General features: G+C 39.2%; 1 protein-coding gene across 11 annotated transcripts in view; it reads right to left on the reverse strand.

Annotated features, from left to right (window-relative positions):
* Positions 1-21,372, reverse strand: part of CPEB3 (cytoplasmic polyadenylation element binding protein 3) — a 166,751-nt gene that overhangs the window by 81,053 nt on the left and 64,326 nt on the right. For all 11 annotated transcript variants that reach the window (XM_039546391.1, XM_039546388.1, XM_039546392.1 and 8 more), the window contains one exon: positions 7,212-7,268. In XM_039546391.1, coding sequence (XP_039402325.1) covers positions 7,212-7,268 — 57 coding nt within the window. The remainder of the gene's footprint in view (positions 1-7,211; positions 7,269-21,372) is intronic.

Here is a 21,372-nt window from a genome sequence, read left to right on the forward strand (position 1 = left end):
AACCTTACTGAATTAAGTTTAAGTATCTTTGAGGTTCAGTGTACTAGATGAAAAGTTTATGTTTTACTGTGGGCCGGGATTATATACAACTTCTCTAGGGGGAAGATATTATGTAAGGCCTGGATGATCAAAGGACTATATTCATCAATGTGTCAGACAAGAATGGACTTCTGGGACAATATAGGTGAAGCGGATTTCCTGGGAACTATCTAGCGGAACGTGAATGCAAGTTTCCCAGCTCTGGTTATGCAAAACCCCTGCCCTTTGAAGCTATGCTCTGAGAATAGGGTTTCTGGCCTGGTCTACATTACAAAGTTGGGTTGATACAAGCCAATTTGCATTGATTTTATTTGTGCACGTGTATATATTCCAACTTGTCTTCTGCCAACATAAGTACCCTGTTACTGTGCTGTAGTAACATCACCTCCCTGAATGGTGCTGAGCCTTGGTTGAGGTACTTTGTGAATTAGACAATGCATATTCAGTGCGAGTGTAGACACCATGTGACCTATATCAACCCTAACACTTCTTCAGCAGCTGTCCCACAATTCTAAACAGTGACAGCTCTCTGGTCATGGCTATGAACTCCACTACCCAGGGGTCACAGAGACCAGAAGCCATAACCCCCTGTAAAACACCCACATAATTTTGAAATGCCTATTCCTGATTGTATATCTTGGCAAGCACACATAGCAGCTTGCATAGCAGATGAGGAGGAGGAGGTTGAAGATAGCTCACAGCAAGCAAGCGGAGAAACCGTTTTCCTCGACAGCCAGGAACTGTTTCTCACCGTGGACCTGGAGTCAGTACCCCCCAAACCCATCCAAGGCTGCCTCTCAGACCCACCAGGTGGAGAAGGGACCTCTGGTGAGTGTACCTTTGTAAATATTATACATGGTTTAAAAGCAAGCGTGTTTAATGATTAATTTGCCCTGGCATTTGTGGCCAGTACAGCTACTGGAAAAGTCTGTTACTGTGTCTAGGGATGGAGCGGAAATCCTCCAGGGACATCTCCATAAAGCTCTCCTAGATGTACTTCCAAAGCCTTTGCAAAAGGTTTCTGGGGAGGGCAGCCTTATTCCGTGGTAGGACACTTTACGCCAGGCCGGTAGCACGTAGTCTGGAATCACTGCATAACACAGCGTATGGTCCCGGTGTTTGCTGGCATTCAAATAACATCTGTTCTTTATCTCTCTGTTATCCTCAGGAGAGTGATATCATTCATGGTCACCTGGTTGAAACAGGGTGATTTTATTAAGGGGACATTCAGAGGTGCCCGTTCCTGCTGGGCTGTTTGCCTGTGGCTGAACAGAAATGTTCCCCGCTATTAGCCACGCGGTGGTGGGAGTGGTGAAGCGATCATCCCAGAGAATTGGGGGGGAGGGGTTTAGTTGGGTTTGTGCTGCACGTTAACCCGAAAACCACAGCCCCTCCTTTTTAAATTGCCAACCCATTTTAAATAAAAGAGTCTACCCATTGTTCTCTAAAATGTGTCTTTTTAACTACCACTCTTCCTTTTTTTTTCCCCTCCACCACCTGCAAATGTTTCAATGCTCACACTATCTTCTCCTTCCCAGAGGCTAGCAAAGATTAGAATGCGAAAAAAATGCACTCGCGATGAAATGTTCTCTGAGCTCATGCAGTCCTCCCACACTGAAAGAGCCCAGCAGAATGGGTGGAGGCAGACAATGTCAGAGACCAGGAAAGCACAATATGAATGCGAGGACAGGTGGCGGGCTGAAGATAAGTGGCAGGCTGAAGATGATTGGTGGCATCAGCTTGATGACAGAAGGCAAGAGGCAATGCTGAGGCTACTGGAGAAACAAACTGATATGCTTCGGCATATGGTTGAGGTTCAGGAAAAGCAGCATGAGCACAGACCCCTAGCTCCCTTTCCACAGTACTCCTTCTAGGCAGTGATTTCCCATTTTGTATGTGTGCAACTGATTGTTCCCTCTTAAGTGGAGTACTTTGCATTTGTCCTTATTGAATTTAATCCTATTTACTTCATACCATTTCTCCAGTTTGTCCAGATCATTTTTAATTATAATTCTATCCTCTAAAGCACTTGCAAATCCTCCCATCTTGGTATCATCCACAAATTTTATAAGTGTACCCTCTACGCCATTATCTAAAGTATTGATGAAGATATTCAACAGAATATTAACCAGAACTGATCCCTGCGGGACCCCACTCATTATGCCCTTCCAGCATGACTGTGAACCACTGATGATTACTCTCTAAGAACAGCAGCAAAGAGTCCTGTGACACCTTATAGACTAACAGACGTATTGGAGCATGAGCTTTCGTGGGTGAATACCCACTTCATCGGATGCATCCCACGAAAGCTCATGCTCCAATACATCTGTTAGTCTATAAGGTGCCACAGGACTCTTTGCTGCTTTTAAAGATCCAGACAAACACTGCTACCCCTCTGATACTCTCTAGGAACAGTTTTCCAACCAGTTATGCGCCCACCTTATAATAGCTCCATCTAGGTTGCATTTCCCTAGTTGGTTTATGAAAAAGTCATGTGAGACAGTATCAAAAGCTTTACTAAAGTCAAGATATACCATGTCTACCACTTCCCCCCATCCACAAGGTTTGTTACCCTGTCAAAGAAAGCTATCAGGTTGGTCTGACAAGATTTGTTCTGGTCAAATCCAGGCTGACTGTTACTTATCACCTTTTTATCTTCTAGATAATTAAGCAATCAATTTGCAAACATGTGCTCCATTATCTTTCCAGGTACAGAAGTTAAGCTGACTGGTCTGTAATTCCCCGGGTTGTCCTTATTTCCCTTTTTATAGATTGGCACTATATTTGCCCTTTTCCAGTCTTCTGGAATCTCTCCCGTCTTCCATGACTTTTTAAAGATAATAGCTAATGGCTCAGATATCTCCTCAGTCAGCTCCTTGAGTATTCTAGGATGCATTTTTATCAGGCCCTGGTGACTTGAAGATGTTTAAGTAATTTTTAACTTGTTCTTTTCCTATTTTAGCCTCTGATCCTACCTCATTTTCACTGGCATTCACTATGTTAGACATCCAATCACTATCAACCTTCTTGGTGACAATCAAAACAAAGAAGTCATTAAGCAGCTCTGCCATTTCCAATTTTCTGTTATTGTTTTTCCCCTTCATTGAGTAAGAGGCCTACCCTGTCCTTGGCCTTCCTCTTGCTTCTAATGTATTTGTAGAAATGATAAATAATGTATCCTGAAGGTATACATGCAGCTCTTCCTTTTGCTCACACAAATTGGAGGGTGAAAAACAGATCTTCTCATATTATAATCTGCCACACACCTCAAAGTAATCCACACAGGTCCTCATACCACAAACACACTTTTTCCAAGCAGGCCCAACAACCGCCTGGATTTAGTGCAGGTGTATCTAAAGCACTGACTGCTCTTGGAGTGTATGCAAATAATTCCTAGTGGTTATCACCAGCTCCAGGGGAACAGAGGGAAGGTGGCATGAGCAACTTTTTCCCCCTTTCTGGCCTTTATTAGTGTTAGACAGAATCCTGTGGGTGAGGGTGAGTGGTTTGTCAACGGAGATGAAGAGCTTTTACATTTCAGCAACTGTGTGGTTGGTAGATTAAAAGGTGTGTGTGTTATCAGGGCATATCAGGGCACTGCTGAAACAGGGCAGAGTTCAATCTGCCATGGACAACGTTGTCTGTATTTCCTGGTATTCAGAAGATTTAGTTTTGCTCAACTCAACATTCTGCAAGAGGATGATATACCACCAAGAAACCTTAACTCTGCATTAATGTGACTTTTACCACTGAATTTCTTAGTTTGTTGAACAGAAAAGATATATTATTGGCAGGAAGTAGTAGTCATTTAGCAATTTTATTTATTCCCCTAAATTTGCATACAGCCAAATCAAACATCCCCAGGTCATGGTGTGCAACTTGCTCTCCAGCAAACTTCTGCAGTCTCATAATCCAGGAATCAACCAGAATCCACACACTGAAAACTCTGGAACAGCACAGTTCTTTTTCTCTCAGTGGTCAAGGTAACAGCACCGTCCAAACCTACACACTGTCTCTTTTTGGACACAGCATAGGAATCTGCCCCAGAATCAGGAAGTAGCCATGCCTCCACCTCTCGGGCTAGTAAAATACAGATTTTTCTCAAGCTGCCAATCCAAATGTCAACCTTTAAACAGATGTCATAATGCAACCTTAACTATAGCTGCATTGCCACGCTACTATAATAGATTTGCTGAATGCCACTAAGAGCAAGAATAAGAAAAGCATTCATAATTATTTAACTCATTTAGCTTTAAGCTACCTCCCTTTCTATCTCAGTGACTTATTACTGTTCCTGAACACCCACACACACTCTCCGTCCCCGTGCCCCCAATAGAACATTTGTTGACTCCAACCACTGAAACTAATCTTGCACTAAGGTCAGGTCCACACTATATCTCTCTGCTGGCATAACTATGTTGGTCAAGGGCAAGAAGAGGTATGACCCCTAACTGACACAGTATTCCTATACTGGTAAAGCACTCCTAGTGTGGACACGGCCTAAGATGGCTAGTGACAGTATGATCTCCTTCAAAACCCTGCTCAAGTATAGTCCTGGCCATTTTAAGCTGCTTTGATAAGGAATATTTATAGCCTTACTCCATCCCACAGAGGAACAGTATTACCCGCTTATTGCCTCAAAGTGGTCATTATTTTCCCAATCTATCCATGAACACTTTCAGATTTGACTGCCTGGATAAACACTATAAATAGAAGGTACTAGGTGAGTTTTTTGACTTAAGGAGCCAGTATGAGATTGCACATAAATTATGTTTAAATTTGATCACCATAATGGACTTAAGAAACTGTCAGTTCTCCAGTTAACCCTAGAGACAGTTCAACTGAAATCTCCATCGGGGAGTTCTCTGATTCAAAGTGTGATTATTTTGGCAGGGTATAGGGATGTTTCTACTTGGACTATTTATTCATGGTACACCTTAAAGCAGTAGGATAGTCTGTCATATGTGACTAAACAAATAGAAATAGAGTTCTATATTTGTCAGGAATGCTTAGATTAGATATCTGCAGTTAACAGTAAAACAAACACATTACATAAACTTAACAGCAAATCACACAAGAAATTTCAAAATTAAAGAAAACAAAAAACAAGTTTTATGCTTATATTTACCTCAGTACAGAGGGCTTACAAAGGCCCACCATTTACACCCCACCCTAGTCCTTAACGCGGGACTTAAACATAGTTTGGGGATCTTCTGCAAGCTTTAGACTTTGTGGTGAATTTAATCTAAAGAAACAAGACTCAGGTGAAGGAAATACACCTCTTCACTTATTTTGCAAAAGTTATGTATACGTTTTATAAATATTTCCAAGTCTTTGTTTATGAAAGTTTGAATGTACTGATAAGTTTTCAACAATTACACAATTTACATAATAAAAATGTGTATGATAATCACTCTATTTAGCATGCTTAGACCATCCAACTGGATTATATATCCTGTTCATATATGTTTAAACTGGGCTTGAAAGGGCTCATTATCATCATTAGTAAAATCAATAAGACATAACACATACTGTAGAACACCAACTCTCAAAAGGGATTCAGTATGGGGTAAGTATTATCCTTGTATTTCCCTTCTACTTTAAAAAAAAAAGAGAGAAAGCATTTATTTTTCTAAAGTTACCTGTTTCTATGGATAATTATAAAAGTAGAATATGTTCAACTACTTAGAAAGGAAGAGAGTTTGCATAAAAAGCTCAATGATATTTATTGCTGTTCCATTTGGGAACTAACGTTTATACAGAACACTCACTTCAGTAACCACTATTTTACAGGAATTTATCCTGTATTCATATTTATATTATTTATAAAAATTAAATATTCAATTAATACTTGCACTGTCACAATTATAATGCTCTCACAGAGAAGACTGCAATCAGTGCATTGAAATGTCTAAGTTAAAAATAATTAACACATGCTCCCAAGACCAATATTCATGTCAAAGCACAGCAACAGGTTTTTCAGATTGTTTCCTCCCCTCTACACATTTGAGCAGCTCTCAATAGTGGTTTTAGTCATATTCACCTCAAAATATAACTATTTCCATGTATATATGTCACACAAGGGCTTCACCTCGGACTATAGGAAGCTTGGAAAAGTTTGTTGTACATTTCCATACACAGCGGCCCTTTGTTCCAGGTTGCAGATATGTGATAAAGCAGAACTCTGTATTTTCCCTAACAGGATCCATGTTCTTTTACCTCTTCAGTGCATGTTTAAGAATAACCACAAGTATGGTTATTACTTGTAAGTATTTCCCTGTGATCAGATGATTGAGTAAGTATTGACATGCTCAGTTCTGCAATACACTTTGGTGGCTCCTAGCAACTTCCACTACTTTTTATGATAGAAGGTATCATGTTGTCCTTAGAACCCAAACAGCTTTCATATCACATTTTAACAGTTTTTTCTGAAGTTTCCACTTATAGATTTAACATTAATATTGCACCCATTCACTACAAAAATTTGTCATCTGTCATAACTAATCTTAACCTTTTTATTTTCTAAACCAAAACAAAGCATTAATTCACAAATGAAGACTAACTAGGTCCATCCCATTATTCAGGATTTGAATTTCAAAACATTCAGTACAGCCTTATTTAAGCGGAGGTGTTGGGTTTTTTTCAAATTCGGAAAATATGTTTTCATCCTCTCTGAACCTTAATTGAAGAAATTTTGAAGCAATTTGGTGGGGATGCCACTCCAAAATAAAACGACACCTTGAGTCAGAGACCAAGCATAGAAACATTTTCAGCAAGATTTGAACACATGAAAACAGGAGGCTATAATGGAAACAGTTGTACAACCTTAACTGTATTAGATAGACATTACCAGGTGCCCAATAAAGTACACACAGCAGATGTAAAAGTAGTGTTCCATTATCAATCATATTAAGAAAATTTGTATTAACTGAATGATTATAATGTAATATCCACAAATTTAAGTTTCTATTGATTCAACAGTAAGTTATGATTTAATACACACTCCACGTTTTATTTTACCTCTCCTCTCTACAAATATATATATATATATATATATATATATATATATACACACACACACATATATATATATATACACACATATAAAGTATAAACATATTGTAAAAAATATTACTCATGTCAAAAATTTGTTATAGAGACAAACTACTTACTGTTGAGAGCCATAATATTATCTGTTCCTGGATGATGGAAGTTTATTCCCATACGCCCTACAAAGTAAACAGAGGTTATTTATTAATATCACATCACACACACAAAAAGGCTAAAATTCAGTATCTTATTTTGAAACTGAATGAATTCCAAAGTTAAATACTGCCATTGCAACAGGTCATGTTATTTGTAATTTCAGTCTGCCAGAATGAACATCTAGGTGAACACAGGTTTAAAATATAGAATACATAAAACAGAAGTATAAAAAGTTAAAATACTGTAGATCAAGCAACAAAGCAACTGGAAGATTAAAGCAGACAGCAATAATGATTTTCTAAGAGCTCTCTCAATTTGCCTTATGCTTTATACAAGAGACAGAACTTCATTACTCAAGCTTGTACTTACACTTCACTGAAACTGCATCTTTTAGGTTAGCCTTCAAAGTAAGTAGCATAAGTGATCAAATCATTTTAGAAACCCCACAAAATTGCAATGCCAACAAGGAGTTCAGTGTTTTCCATGATAGTTTCCACAAAATACTGAGTTGTTCTCTGGATATTCCAATCACTAGAGATTGCAAGGAAGAATCAAAGTAGTGATACTTTGTCTCCATAGAGAGAGGGTCCAGAAAAAGTCAGCCTTGACTTCAAAGAGCAAGAAATAGAAGTTAACTCTAGTTCTGTTAAGATTAATCTTCATCTTCACTTAGAGATTATCTGATTAATGAAATATTAAAACATGCCCTAGGGAAATAACAGTGAAAACTTTATTATAGGACTTTCTGAACCAAAAATCCCAGTCAACTGAAAGCTATTATGTGAGCTTTTTCCATGCTACGTGGAAGAGAAAAAAAGAAATCAGGAATAGCAGAGTAATTACATCCACTTATAATCAACTTCACTAATGGACTCTTGGGTATTTAAGAGTATTGTAGTTCAGTCCATGTTCAGATGTTGCCCTTAGAATTGTGATTAAGTCGGGAAGAGCTAGGTAAAAGACTAATATTTATTGCCTGGTGGGGGGGGGGAACCTGATATATTAGGATTTGAAACAGAGAGCTCAAGACCTACTCTGCTAAAGGAACAGTATAGCCAATTAGTTTCTTTATTATAGGTGTCCCTCCCCACTCCTACCCAACGAATCTGAGGATAAAATGAAAACCTCACTCTGTTTTTAGAAAATGTACCCTGAAAGAAGAATGGAGGACAATCTGTCTGTTTCTCCTTCTCCTTTACTAAGTATTTAAGAAAAAAACCAATTTTTTCATAATAAATCATTTAAATTAATTTGGAAAAGCTACAGTAAAAGCTACGTAACACCACAATAGTATAAAGAAAGAAGTGGCACTTCACTTTTTTTTGTAGGGAGTGGCAACACAGAATTTTCACTTTATTTTCCAAATTCCTGAATCAAAAGTTCTTAGAAGCTCTCCATTAAACTACTTCAAACTCTCCAATTGGAGACAATCTACTAAAGTTCACAGTGTATTCTTATGTTAACCTGATGCTGCAGAAACACTGACACAGCCATTATTGTAGTTGGTGTAAGAATATGAAAAATACTTCTGTATTCTTGTCAAAGTTATTACAGTACCCTTTAAGTACATTAATTAGTACAAGGTTACAAATGTTACATACATATCAATCTCTGCCAAATACAAGAATTATAGTTATTAGTACTGCAAACCAATTATTTAATTTTTACAATTATGTTCTCAGTTGAAAAAACTGATAATGTTATAAAGAAACTAGAAATTCCAATGCTGATGCAGGAGGTTTGGGTTTTCTCTCCCCCGCACCTTTGCCAAAGCTGAAATTCTGCTGTTTAACCAGCTATAAAAATAGAATCAAAGTGAGAGACATCTGGTTATTTTTTTCAGGCAGTCACTATACCAGGTGCTGCCTGCATGACATTTTGTCACCTGCCCTTGGCCTGCTATTTTTATAGTTTTTTTTCCAGCTATCTTTCAAGAGTAGCAAAAATGTAGGTTGTACAAGCAAGGAGATGTACATGCATTTACTGAGCTAAGTGACCATGTGGGAAAATTCTCATCATTCCATTGAAGCCTCCCACTCAAAAAATAATTTAATTTAATTGCCTTAATAAACAGCAAAATAGTGGAAAATTCACTCTTGTATTAATATCATATTAAATATGGGTGATCTAAAAAGAATCTATCCCGTACAGCTTTGAAAAGACTCAAATAGTGAGTGTACATTGTATTGCATTAACTGCAGAATATAATAGTATACTCAGTGTAAAAATAGTAGTAAAAAATCAGATGAAGTGTCACAAACATTTCAGTATCAACAAAATTTTAATTTTTTGCAATGTACTTAAGCTTATTTTATGCCAAAAAGTTTTCTGTATATATCTGCCATTTGAAACCAGGAACATGTTTCAAGGAGAAGATTGTGTTAAAAAGTAGGTATGACTGATTTGGAAAGTTATCACTTTTGGAGATCAAGTATTATACTTGCACTCCTAAAGAACTATACCACATGCCCAGTTATAGTGTCATCACTACAGAATACCAAAACAGCCAAAACAGTTCCTCTTATTAATTAACTTTAAAAGCAACAGGCAGAAATGCAGCAAGAGAAGTCTGGAACAAAAGATGCTAGGAGTTGAAAATTAGGCATGGACACTCGTGTCTCATTCATATCACATAAAAAAAAGTCTTCTGAAAACTATTTAATCAATATTTGTACTCAAACCACACCTGCCATTTTCAGTTTGCTAGTCTTAGTTTCATACTTATCTGCAGAGTTTCAATTATGTGCTTTGCTAGTACATCTGTAATTGGTATATTTAGGCTGCAAAAATTTTATCTGTCTCCATTACAAAAAGCTTATTGTCAATCTCTGAATCTTTCCCATGCCATGCGACGTTGCTTAGGGCACAAAAACAGCTCCTCCCATCACAATCTATTCTGAGCTGCTCTCTGCAAGTCCTCTGTGTTATGTCTCATAAGTTTTCCCTTTCTAAGGACTGTGGATTCTTTCAGTTGGCCCTTTTTACATGTTCCTCCAGCTGCCCAAAGGGACTCCTTCCATGACAGACACTCTGGCATCATTCTTAACATCCCAGATATTTCCATATTCTTTTCTGGATAACTATGTAGATAAGGAGTTGAACTCTGATGAATCTTGGCATTTGTTATAAATTTATTCCATGTAATACCAGTATTTCCCTGAGGCATTTGCCTTTGAACGCATTTAGACATCTGTCTATACCAGGGGTAGGCAACCTATGGCACATGTGCCGAAGGTGGCACGCGAGCTGATTTTCAGTGGCACTCACATAGGGTAACCAGATGGCCCGATTTTACAGGGACAGTCCCGATATTGGGGGCTTTTTCTTATATAGGCTCCTATTACCCCCCACCCCGTCCCGATTTTTCACACTTGCAGTCTGGTCACCCTACACTCACACTGCCCTGGTCCTGGCCACCGGTCCGGGGGGGGTTCTGCATTTTAATTTAATTTTAAATGAAGCTTCTTAAACATCTTAAAAGCCTTATTTGCTTTATATACAACAATCGTTTAGTTGTATATTATAGACTTATAGACAGACACTTTCTAAAAATGTTAAAAGGATTACTGGCACGCGAAACCTTAAATTAGAATGCATAAATGACGACTCGGCACACCACTTCTGAAAGGTTGCCGACCCCTGGTCTATACCATTTGTTTTTCCAGCTTTCACATCCAAATGTTAAGATGGAAATAACATTTGAGTTGAAGATTCATAGTTTGGTCTTTAAGTTGTAGATTTTCAATGAACAAATCTTTTTAAGCTGACGAATGCCGCTATTACCAATTCCTAAATATTATTTCTTCTGGATAACTCTACTAGCTTGCACATGCAAGGTATGTGAATTGACTCACCTCTTCTATTTCTTTGCCTTCTAACAATACTTGAGTTAGGGTTTGCTGGGTTTCTCATTAGATTTGTTTTTTCACAACTAATTATTAACCCAATTTTTCTTGCAATGCTGGTCTTTTGGTCTGCTTGCAGGTTGGTTGAGTTGTCAATTAGAAGATATGTCAGCAAAATCTTAATCTTCTAGTGTACTGTTACTGAACCACGCAATGTCTGCGTGGTATCCATCTACACTTTTTCTCGTAATGAAGTCAATGCCAAACAGGAGAGGTGAGCGAAAGCATCCTTTTTGACACCAGTATCTATATTCAACTATTCACTCAAGTCTGCATGTACTTTAACCATGCATGCTGTACCTTGCTATAAAGATCTTGATATTTTTGTTGGCATACCAGGATACTTCCTGAGTGAATTGTGACTGATACCTTCAAATACTTTTATCCAATACATTTATGATGTATTGTTTCTGTCATTTAATGCTCTTTGATGATTATTCTTAGGGTGAAAATCTGGTCAACACATGATTTTCTAGGTAAAAATTCAGCCTTCTCCTCCCTTAGCTTTGCCTCAACTACTTGTTTTTTTCTGCTTAAGATACACTCCCTTCAGTGACAGGCAAAGCCTTCTGCAGTAACACCTCACCAGTTATTGCAGTTGCTTGTGTGATCTTTCTTTGGTATTTGACTACAGTATAATGATGTTTTTCCATTGTTCTAGAGGCTTTTTCCTAGTCCCATGCTTTGCTGAAAAGTTCAGTGATTTTATCAATAGTTTCCTCCTCACATGCTTTCAACACTTCTCTAGTGACTTGGTCTGCAGCTTTCCCAGATTTTAAAACTTTTTCACTGAGTCTTTCACTTCTTTGTTTGTGATATAAGATGTTACGATGCCTAATTCTGGCTATTTAAATTCTTTGACAAAGTTAACAGTTTCTTGTGGAGTTAGAGTGCTTGCCCATCAGTCTCTGCTCTTTTTCTGTTAGAGTCCTTCCTTGTTTATCCTTAACATAGAATCATAGCATATAAGGGTTGGAAGGGACCTCAGGAGGTCATCTAGTCCAACCCCCTGCTCAAAGCAGGACCTAACCCCCAACTAACATGGCCCCCCAAGCTAGTGTAAATTTGCCATTTAGAGCCTTGTTGAGTTGGTAAAGTGTTTTATCACCACCTCTTTCAGTAGGCACTCCAGCTTCTTTGACATTGTTGTCTATGTATTTCCTCTTATCTCTTCTTGTGCTACTTTACATGGCTTTATCCTTTATTTCATACAGATTTTTGCTGATGCTTTTTTCTGGAGGTGTTTTTGAGGAGCTAATGTTTGCTTTAACTTGTTTCCTTTATTTCACACCGAGTTCAACGTACCTGCACTTATTCAGACTTGATGTTTGCTTGTGTGGGAAAAACTACAGTTATTGGTATCTATAGTACCATCAGGCAAAAAGCACTATGACACATTAATGTTGACTTTTTGTGATGGATCTAAGTCTTGTACCATCTGAAATCTGTTTTTCAGTTCAATTTGGAATTGCTACTGTATGTCCTATCTAGTCAGCTTTTGCTGTCAGTTTTCTTGGTTCTTTTGGTGGTTTTGTTTTTCTTAAGTTTAATCTTCAATCTTGACACACAAAATTGTGGTCACTTCTAACATCAGCTCCTTTGTATGCTCTGACACCCCACAGGGCAGATCTAAATTTCCTTCCAGCACACTGTTGAGTCAATCTGGTTCCTGGTTACTCCCTCTAAGGAATTCCATTTTTCTGCCAATTAGGATCCTTGATACTAAGCATAGTTCTATCAGTCTTTCACCATTCTGATTTTGGCAACTAAAGCCATGCTTGCCCATTGCTTTCTCCTCTCTCGTATTACCCCCACCCATGGCATTGAAGTCCCCCATTACTAAACAGATGACATGCTTGAGAAAATTGTCAGCGTTTGAAGGCAAATGTAGAACTGACTTTTTAATCTCATCATCATAGTTATTTGTTGGTGCAAATATTGTTTGCAGTGTTATTGTAGTCATGATGGTCCCAGGATATGAGAGAGACAAGGTGGTTGAGGTAATATATTTTTATAGGACCAATTTCTGAGTGGTATGTAGTGGTCAGAGGGTTACAGACAGTGAGTCCTCTGTGGATGTTTTGTTTCTTGCATTTGCTCAGAAAGTAGATCTCACTATTAAGTTTGGCTTCCTTCTTAATGTTGTGGAGTTTCCATTTCAGTATAATGTTGCCATTTTCATTTATTGTGTTTGAAACATAGCTTTGAGAGATCAGTTGTTAATTAGGTCCCAGTGTATAAGTTATTTTTCTGCTTTGCAAGTCATAATTAAAGCTACTCCTTCAGAGTAACAACCATTTTGAATCCCTGCATATATTAAGACTATTTTCATTTTTGAATTGCTTTTTTTCAGCTCCTGGAATCAACAGTTGCTTATTCCAAGGATTTGGAGATTATATTCACCCATTTCTTCCATCACCTGCATGGGTTTGGTGTTAAAGCCATTGGTCTAATGTTCCAGAAACCTACTTTCATAGTTTGTTTTATCTTTAGTAAAGAAACTTCTCAGAGTTTTGGCTTCCTGGTGGCTTTCACCAAGACTCTCAATTCCTATTAAGCAAGAGTACATCACTTTGGCATGATATTTGCTGGAATGGCTATCTTGCTTTATTTCTGTATTTTAACTTTAAAAAGATGAGCATAGGTTGTTGGCCTATCATCCAACCCCCAACCTTGAGGAAGAAAGGACTGCATTTTGACTGATCCCTACCCTTTGACCTACCAGCTTAGGTTATTCTAACCTAACCTTAGGTTATTCTAACCTTATTCTAAGAGTAAGAACCCCTGCCAGAATAGCTCTCAGAGTAATTGTTGATACTAGTTACAAATTATAAAAGAGGACACAATAGTCACACTAGTTACAAATTAAGACTGGTAGCAGGCTATCTCATCAGTTTCAACATCACATTTGGATAGTACTGTACAATGGATCTGCACACCTTAAGAGCTATAAAAAGTCAAATTTCTTACATTCATAAAACGCAGCCTCATATGCATCAATTCATTTTGTTCAAGAAAGTTAGTACGTAATATTATACTATGTATTCAATTAATGTTGTAATACATTACATTCAGAAGGAATGGATAAAAATGATGGTGGCTAAAATTCGACTTCATGACAAATGCTAAATTTATCTTGAAAGCTTCAACATTTGTGTTACATAATAGCGATTAATGTAGTTGCCAATACTATAAAAGGGTCCTAAATATGTTTGCATTTGTACATCTTCTTAGGACAGTCTTAGAGAAGAAAAAGTTTTGGTAAAGAAACCTGTGTACCACCTGTTCTTCCTGGTTAAAAGTGGGAATGTTTTAGTTTACAACTGCCTAAACAAGAATATATTTTGATTTATCCCATCCTAATGAGAGTTGCTTCTTATTTACTTGGAGTCCATGCAATTTGAAATCAGAAGACATGTCCCTTAGTAGTAGTGCTCTGCAAAGCCATATTTAAAACTTTGATTTGATTTCCAATTCCAAATCAACTGCTCACCAGAGAAGCAATGGTTGGGAGTAATATAGAAGTAGCACTCAGCCATGGACTCCTTTATCCTTTTAGCAGGATGAAATTGAGAACCTGACCAGATAGCTTTCAAAACCACTTTTTCAGCTGGAAGAATGATCCCTATAGAAGATTGCCTTGAAGGTAGAAGGAAGGACTCCGCAGAGCTCCAACAGGCACACAGGTAATTCTCCCTCTCTACCCAGAAATCAAGAGAGTAATTAAAATATAGGAAGCCATTCCATGTTTTGATTTCAAAACCATGTATTCTGTGTCTTCTAGAAAACAAAGGGGAAAAATATCATGGCTCAAAATAGGGGTGAAAAAAAAAATCTTTCAAAAACCAAGAGTTCGTTCTCAACTAACATTCATAACCAAAGGGTGCGGGGGTCAGATTGCAGGAAGATTTAAGGTTAAGAAATCACCTGCATAAATCTGTGCATGTGACCTCAGATGACTGGATTTAGGTTAATGACTCCACATGTTCCAGCAGAGCAGGGAATTTATTTATTTAAATAATAGCATCTTTACCAGTATACTCTCCAGTTACACAATGACCGGTAATGTATAAGGCTAGGAATAAGGGCAGCCAGATTTTCAGCACATTGTTGTTTATTCAACCTATACACATTTAATCTTACATAGCACTGTACCAACATACTGGGCAAAAGAATTACAACAGTAACAGCAGCAGTGTTATAGTTAATGGTTTGCTGTATTTCCATAATAAACATTTTAGAGACTTACAAGAAATTCAACTCCATCTGGAAACTTCCGAATTTTAAGAGAATCAAGAAGCAACTATAATTTAAACACCTATTTCTAACCTACAATGTGTCAGCCTAATGTGTGCTCACAGAACATGGAAACTACTGTTTACCACAACCAGACACGAGGATCTATTCATCATAGTTGTCATGGTATGTGATCATTTTCTCACTGCACAAATGAACATTATGGTAACCTGCACTGTACATGTCTGACAACCAGCAGTTATGAAAATAGTTTGTATTAATGTGAAGCAGAGGCCTAGACAGTTTAAGCTTGTTATTGAGCAAGTTCTTCTAACTTTCATTGAATAGACAAAAAGATATGCTGTTACTCCTTACCTGAGGAGGTTGTGAAGGCTAGGACTATAACAGTGTTTTAAAAAGAACTGGATAAATTCATGATGGTGAAGTCCATAAATGGCTATTAGCCAGGATGGGTAAAGAATGGTGTCCCTAGCCTCTGTTCGTCAGAGGATGGAGATGGATGGCAGGAGAGAGATCACTTGATCGTTGCCTGTTAGGTTCACTCCCTTTGGGGCACCTGGCATTAGCCACTGTCGGTAGACAGATACTGGGCTAGATGGACCTTTGGTCTGACCCGGTACGGACATTCTTATGTTCCTATGTTATGTACTGAGTAGTGAAAGCCAGCATCAAGAGAGAGCAATAAATGCCTTCCTGGATCAAATCAATGGTCCATCTAGTCCAGTATCTTGACTCTGACAATTGTACCAGAAGATTTAGAGTAAGTTGCAACAAACCACACAGTAGACGACTATGGAATAACCTGCCCACAAGGGAAAATTCTTCCCGTTTGTCTGGTTCTGCCCTGAAGCATATTGGAAAAAGAAAAAAAAGAGTCCTTTAGCCCAGTGCAAAGATTAAAGGAAACATGTATTTTGTTTCCCTTTGAACAAACTACTGAACTAGCCTCTAGTTTTTTTTGTTTGTTTTTTCTCAGTGTCCCTTCCATCAATGTTTACAGGAAGGGCACTGGTAGGGTATGTCAAGGGAATGAGACATTAAGAAGTGGATAGTATGCTACAATTAGTCTTTCTACAGCACGTGTTGTGAAGAATTGACCAGTGAATACTATTTTTAGAGCTGAGATTCCAACATAAAACAATTTAGGAACACTCATTTCACTTGAATGGGGAAATTGTGAAATTTAGGACAACATAAATAAAGTTCGGTTTCAGATTGAGAGAACACAAATATACGATCCTCTCTCATTTCCCCTCACCTTCCTTCGGTCATGCCACAAGACTCAAATTTCTTTGCCAAAGCATTCTCCATAGAATTAGAACAGAAAGTGGGCTTTCAAGGTAAAAGGCAGCAATTAACTGATGAGTAGGATGTAAAATTGACTGTCCTTTCTGTGACAGATGCCACTGTACTCACAAAACCTATGAGATTAATTAACAATATAGCCTGGATAAACCAAACAACTTAAATAATTGTACAAGTTGTATATCTGACCCCTCTGGAATCACTATAAAGGACTAGAGAAGTAATATTGTTGCTATTTATATATTTGTAGATGGATGGAAAGGGAATAGCAGTTACATGTACAATTTACAATAATTAGATAGAATTATTCTAGTTGCCATACCAACTACAGAGATTTATTCTCCAATGTTATTCTTGACTATGTTTCAGAATACTGGAAGCAAAGATACCACAACATGGCCTTTAAAAATGTATTCAAATCACACTTGTTTTTAAAGGAGATCAGTCATTTATTTTTGGCTTCTAAAGAGATTTCTAATAAACAAAGTTTTCACCCCTAGAAAAATGTATCTTTGTCTAGAATAACTTCAAATTATAAAATATTAAAACTTTAAAATATTTTTATTGACTAAAAAAACATAACAGGAAGGAGAATAAAGATCTGATAAGAGAGAAAAATACCGATAGTTTATCGTTTGGTAGTTTACATGGGCTCTATTGTATACAGAGGCAAAGGAGGGCTTTACTACAGAACACTGTCTTAGCTTAGTCTCCACTAACCCAGTAAGCCTTTTAAAAACAGGTAAATCTCTCTATTACCATTGCAAACAACATAGAATTAAATGCACAAGGCAATATCAATGTGATATAGCACTGAAAATTTAGATGAAAGGCAGGACATTCAAAGATATTAAAGTTTGCTTGGAAAACATCTTGCCTCTGAGTATTTGATGTAGTATATGTAGTCAGAGTCTCAATTCAACAGTCACAGACTAACATAGGTATATGGGAAAGTGTTCAGCAAATATTTATCTTGCAACGATGTACTAAGCGGCAATAAGGAAATAGAAAATAGCGTACATACTATTTCTAAGTTTTCACAAACAGTAAAACTCACCTTAGTAACTATGATTTGAGTGTGTTGTCTCTGTATATTTATACTTGAGGAATATCCCTCCTGGTGCCTGTGAACAGAAGCCTTTTCTTCTGTTTAGCTGAGGCACTTCTTCCAAGGCCCAGATATTTAATAGAGCTTATCGCTGCTATGAGCAATTTTGCCTAGGGAGGATCACTAAAACAGGGTAAGAATCAACATGGGGAAGACCTAAACTTTATATCCAAGCCCAGCATCTCTTGTACCCAGCACTCTGTTGTAATTAAATGTGTAATTGTAGATCTTTTGTGAGGTCTCTAACGTGCTGCAGTACCAAACCTTGTCTTGCAAGTCTCCAATAACTAGGGTACAACTGGTGCAGTGAGGCATGCACCGTAGGTGCTTCATCTGCTAAGGCTGTATGCCTCTAACACATGGGGGGGTCTCTATCATTCAACTTGCCTTCATATGCCACACTTTTCCTAGGGGCCAGACACCCTGCTTCTGTGATCCACTCTTTCTAACTCTCCTCTGAATTGCCACAGAATCTCCTGCTGATGACTTTGCATGTTCCTGAGCACAACAGAGGGAAAAACCAACAACACGGTAGCAGATTCAGCACACCACTCTGCTGACCCATCACTGTTCAGCTGCCTCATCACAGATGTTTACTATTGCCTCTTCTGATGTTTTTGAGGTGATATCTTCATGAATTGAGGCTGGAAGCCTGAGGATGACATGAGAAGAGAATGTGCGAGCCTCTCTCTTTGACCTTGTTGGAAGAGTCAGAAAGACCTAGCTGTGGAATTGATGTCCTTCCATTTTCTCCAGCATCTTGCCCATCTTGAGGCTGAAAAGACTCTTTCCCCTTGAACAGGAGGACTCACATAAGACCAAAATTTAGATGAAAGGCCTAATTCAAAAAGAGGCAAAAGTATCATTTGAAAGAAATAGCTGATGCCATGAATAGTCTGAAGCAACTTCAACTGCCAATAGGATGTGGGTAGATACTACATGCTCCTTAGTCACCAGCTCCTTTATCTGCTCTTCAAGAAGTTGGCCCATTAGATTAAATTGGTATCTTGCCCATGACAGAATTTGGCTACTGAGATACCCAAGTACCCTTCCCTCACCCAAAAGCCAATCTTTTTGGCAACCTTATCTGATATGATAGCCCAAACTTGTCTGGGAACCTCTCCTCCTTTTATCAGCTCTGACACCATTAATGAACTAGAAGAAGGGCAGGTTAGGATATATTACCCCCTCTATCCTGGCACCTGATAAAGGCAAGCTGCCCTCTTACATCTGGCTGTGAACAAGGCTAATATCAACCAAATGTCCTTAGCCATGTCCAGTAGCTCATCGTTGAGAGAGAGAGAGAGAGAGAGAGAGAGTTTCCTTTTCTTTTAGGATTTTCAGATGTCAAACTCCCAGTTTATCTTTTCCTGGTCAAATGAACTTTCCAAATCCAGGTCCCCAGGACATATGTTGTAATAGCCCCAGAAACTTCCTGAAAGTGGTTGTGAAAGAGAAACAGTGACTATACTGTCACAGTTCAGAGAAACTGCAACTGCAAATTTCCCCTCAGTGGTTCAGTAAGGATACCCACTCTTGGCTTTCAGCTCCCCAACTGTTTCTCTCCTCAGACTGAGATGAGAGTCTCTCCCTTCTGACTGAGGTATTCCCAGACTACACAGTTCCCCTACCTCCACCGTGTCCTTTCCAGCACAGACAGGACACCTGCTTACTTTCTCTTCAGAGGCAGGTAACAGTCCAATTGCTACAGACGTAAGGTACCATGTAGCAGTTCCTAAGCAAGCCAACTTTATTCTTAAAGTAAAAAGCATTATAGAGAAAACATTAAAAACAATAAAAGAACCTACATGCATGCTAATAAGCTCAGCAGAATTCCTCCCAACTTTCATACTGACTCTGGGAAATGAGTTTAATACACCACCCTAAGGGCATCCTTGTGGTTACAAGTCCATCAGAGCTTCAGCTCAGAACAAGTACATTGTCTTATGAGGCCTCAGTAGGCCAAATCCTTCCAATCCTCCCTAAACACTGGGGTCCTCTGTGGGCTAGGGATCCTGTCCATTTGCTGGATCAGGAAGAAGGCCTTCAGTTAGTATAAACTAGAGCTATTTATCCAAAAGTCTTTTCTTTGTCTGGGTCTCTGCAGAATCCAGCTTGAACTAGTATATGCTTCCCTCCCCGCAGTGGAACTTCAAAGGCTGGTAATGGAGGATGCTCATTAGAATCACTCCTCTATACTGAAGAACATACACACAGTGCCACAACAGCACATACACAGAGAGCGGGCAAGCACACCGGCGGGCAGCGCTTTCCCAGGGGGCAGGGGCGGGGCGGGGGAGTGGCCGCAGCATGCTGCTGGCGGGTCCACACGCCCCCGGGACGGCGGGACCTGATGACCGCCGACGCAGGCATGACGGCGGTCGCTGGTCCTCGGCGCGGCCTGGACCTCCAGCTCCGAGGCGCGCGCAGCTCAACCCCCCCAGACCAGCGGAGCCCGCAGCTGGCGGAGGCGGGAGAGCCTGAGCAGCAGCGGCGACGGACCCTCCGCTCCGCATGCATGCCCACCGCGCGCTGCCGCGCCCCTTCGGGGCCTCTCCGGGATGACTGCAGGGCAGCCAAATTGTAGAAACCGCCCTGCACATACACAATTGCATTTTAATACAATGTACCTCAAAAGGTATTAACCCTAATTCAATAAGGTTTATCTTAATGCTATAATATTTGTTCATGATATTATAGGATATTTGCAAGTCTGTCACACATATATGCTTAGTTTTGAGGCTGAAGAAATCCCCTTTTGCTCACCATAAAAATGGTTGTTCCAAGTCCTTTCCCCTTCTTCCTCCTCTGAATATGACAGATGGTTAGGAACATTGGCCAAAAGAGGGGACAAGGCCACAGATGTTGATACTGGTCTAGGTGGCACAAAAAGTGACTGGGGAAATGGCACCTTAACTGACTTGGGAGATGCAGAAAGTGAGGATCCCCAGATCCTGATGGTTGCAAAGGAAAATCATCAGTATGGCCAGCTAGCCACTGGGCTAGAGGAAAGGCAAGGAAAGGGGCCTGAAATGAGGTGCCCCAAGAGGCTGGAGAATCTGAGAGAACTGCTTGGAGCCCAAGAGAGTAAGAGCCCAGGATATTGAGCACTCCTGATCCAAGAGCTGTCCCTGAGAGCCTATAAGCCCAGGCAGACTAGGATAACTCACAGAACAGAGTATCAGAGACTCCATCTGAGTCCAGCCTCATCAGAATTGGATATTGAGTTTTCCCCAGAAAAGTGAACTCAAAAGAACCAGTCTATGCTCTGGAGATAGTGCCAAAAGACTAATATTGACCATCACTGGAGAAGAACCAGGAATCCTAGTGACCAGGAAAATGTGTAAAGCTGAATGAGTCCCTTGAATTGGCAGTGCCATGACAAATAACTCAACTGCATACTCTCTAGACACACATTTCCCCCCCGCCCCCTTTTTCCAGGTTGGTGCTGAGAACTCCAGCACTGAAGATCCCTCTGCACTTTTCCTGTCCTGTCTTCTACCAATTTTGTTGGCATCAAGCACAAAGGAGACAAACTCAAAGTATCCCAGC

The sequence above is a fragment of the Mauremys reevesii genome, linkage group 7 (genome assembly GCF_016161935.1).
Source record: "Mauremys reevesii isolate NIE-2019 linkage group 7, ASM1616193v1, whole genome shotgun sequence".
NCBI lineage: Eukaryota > Metazoa > Chordata > Testudines > Geoemydidae > Mauremys > Mauremys reevesii.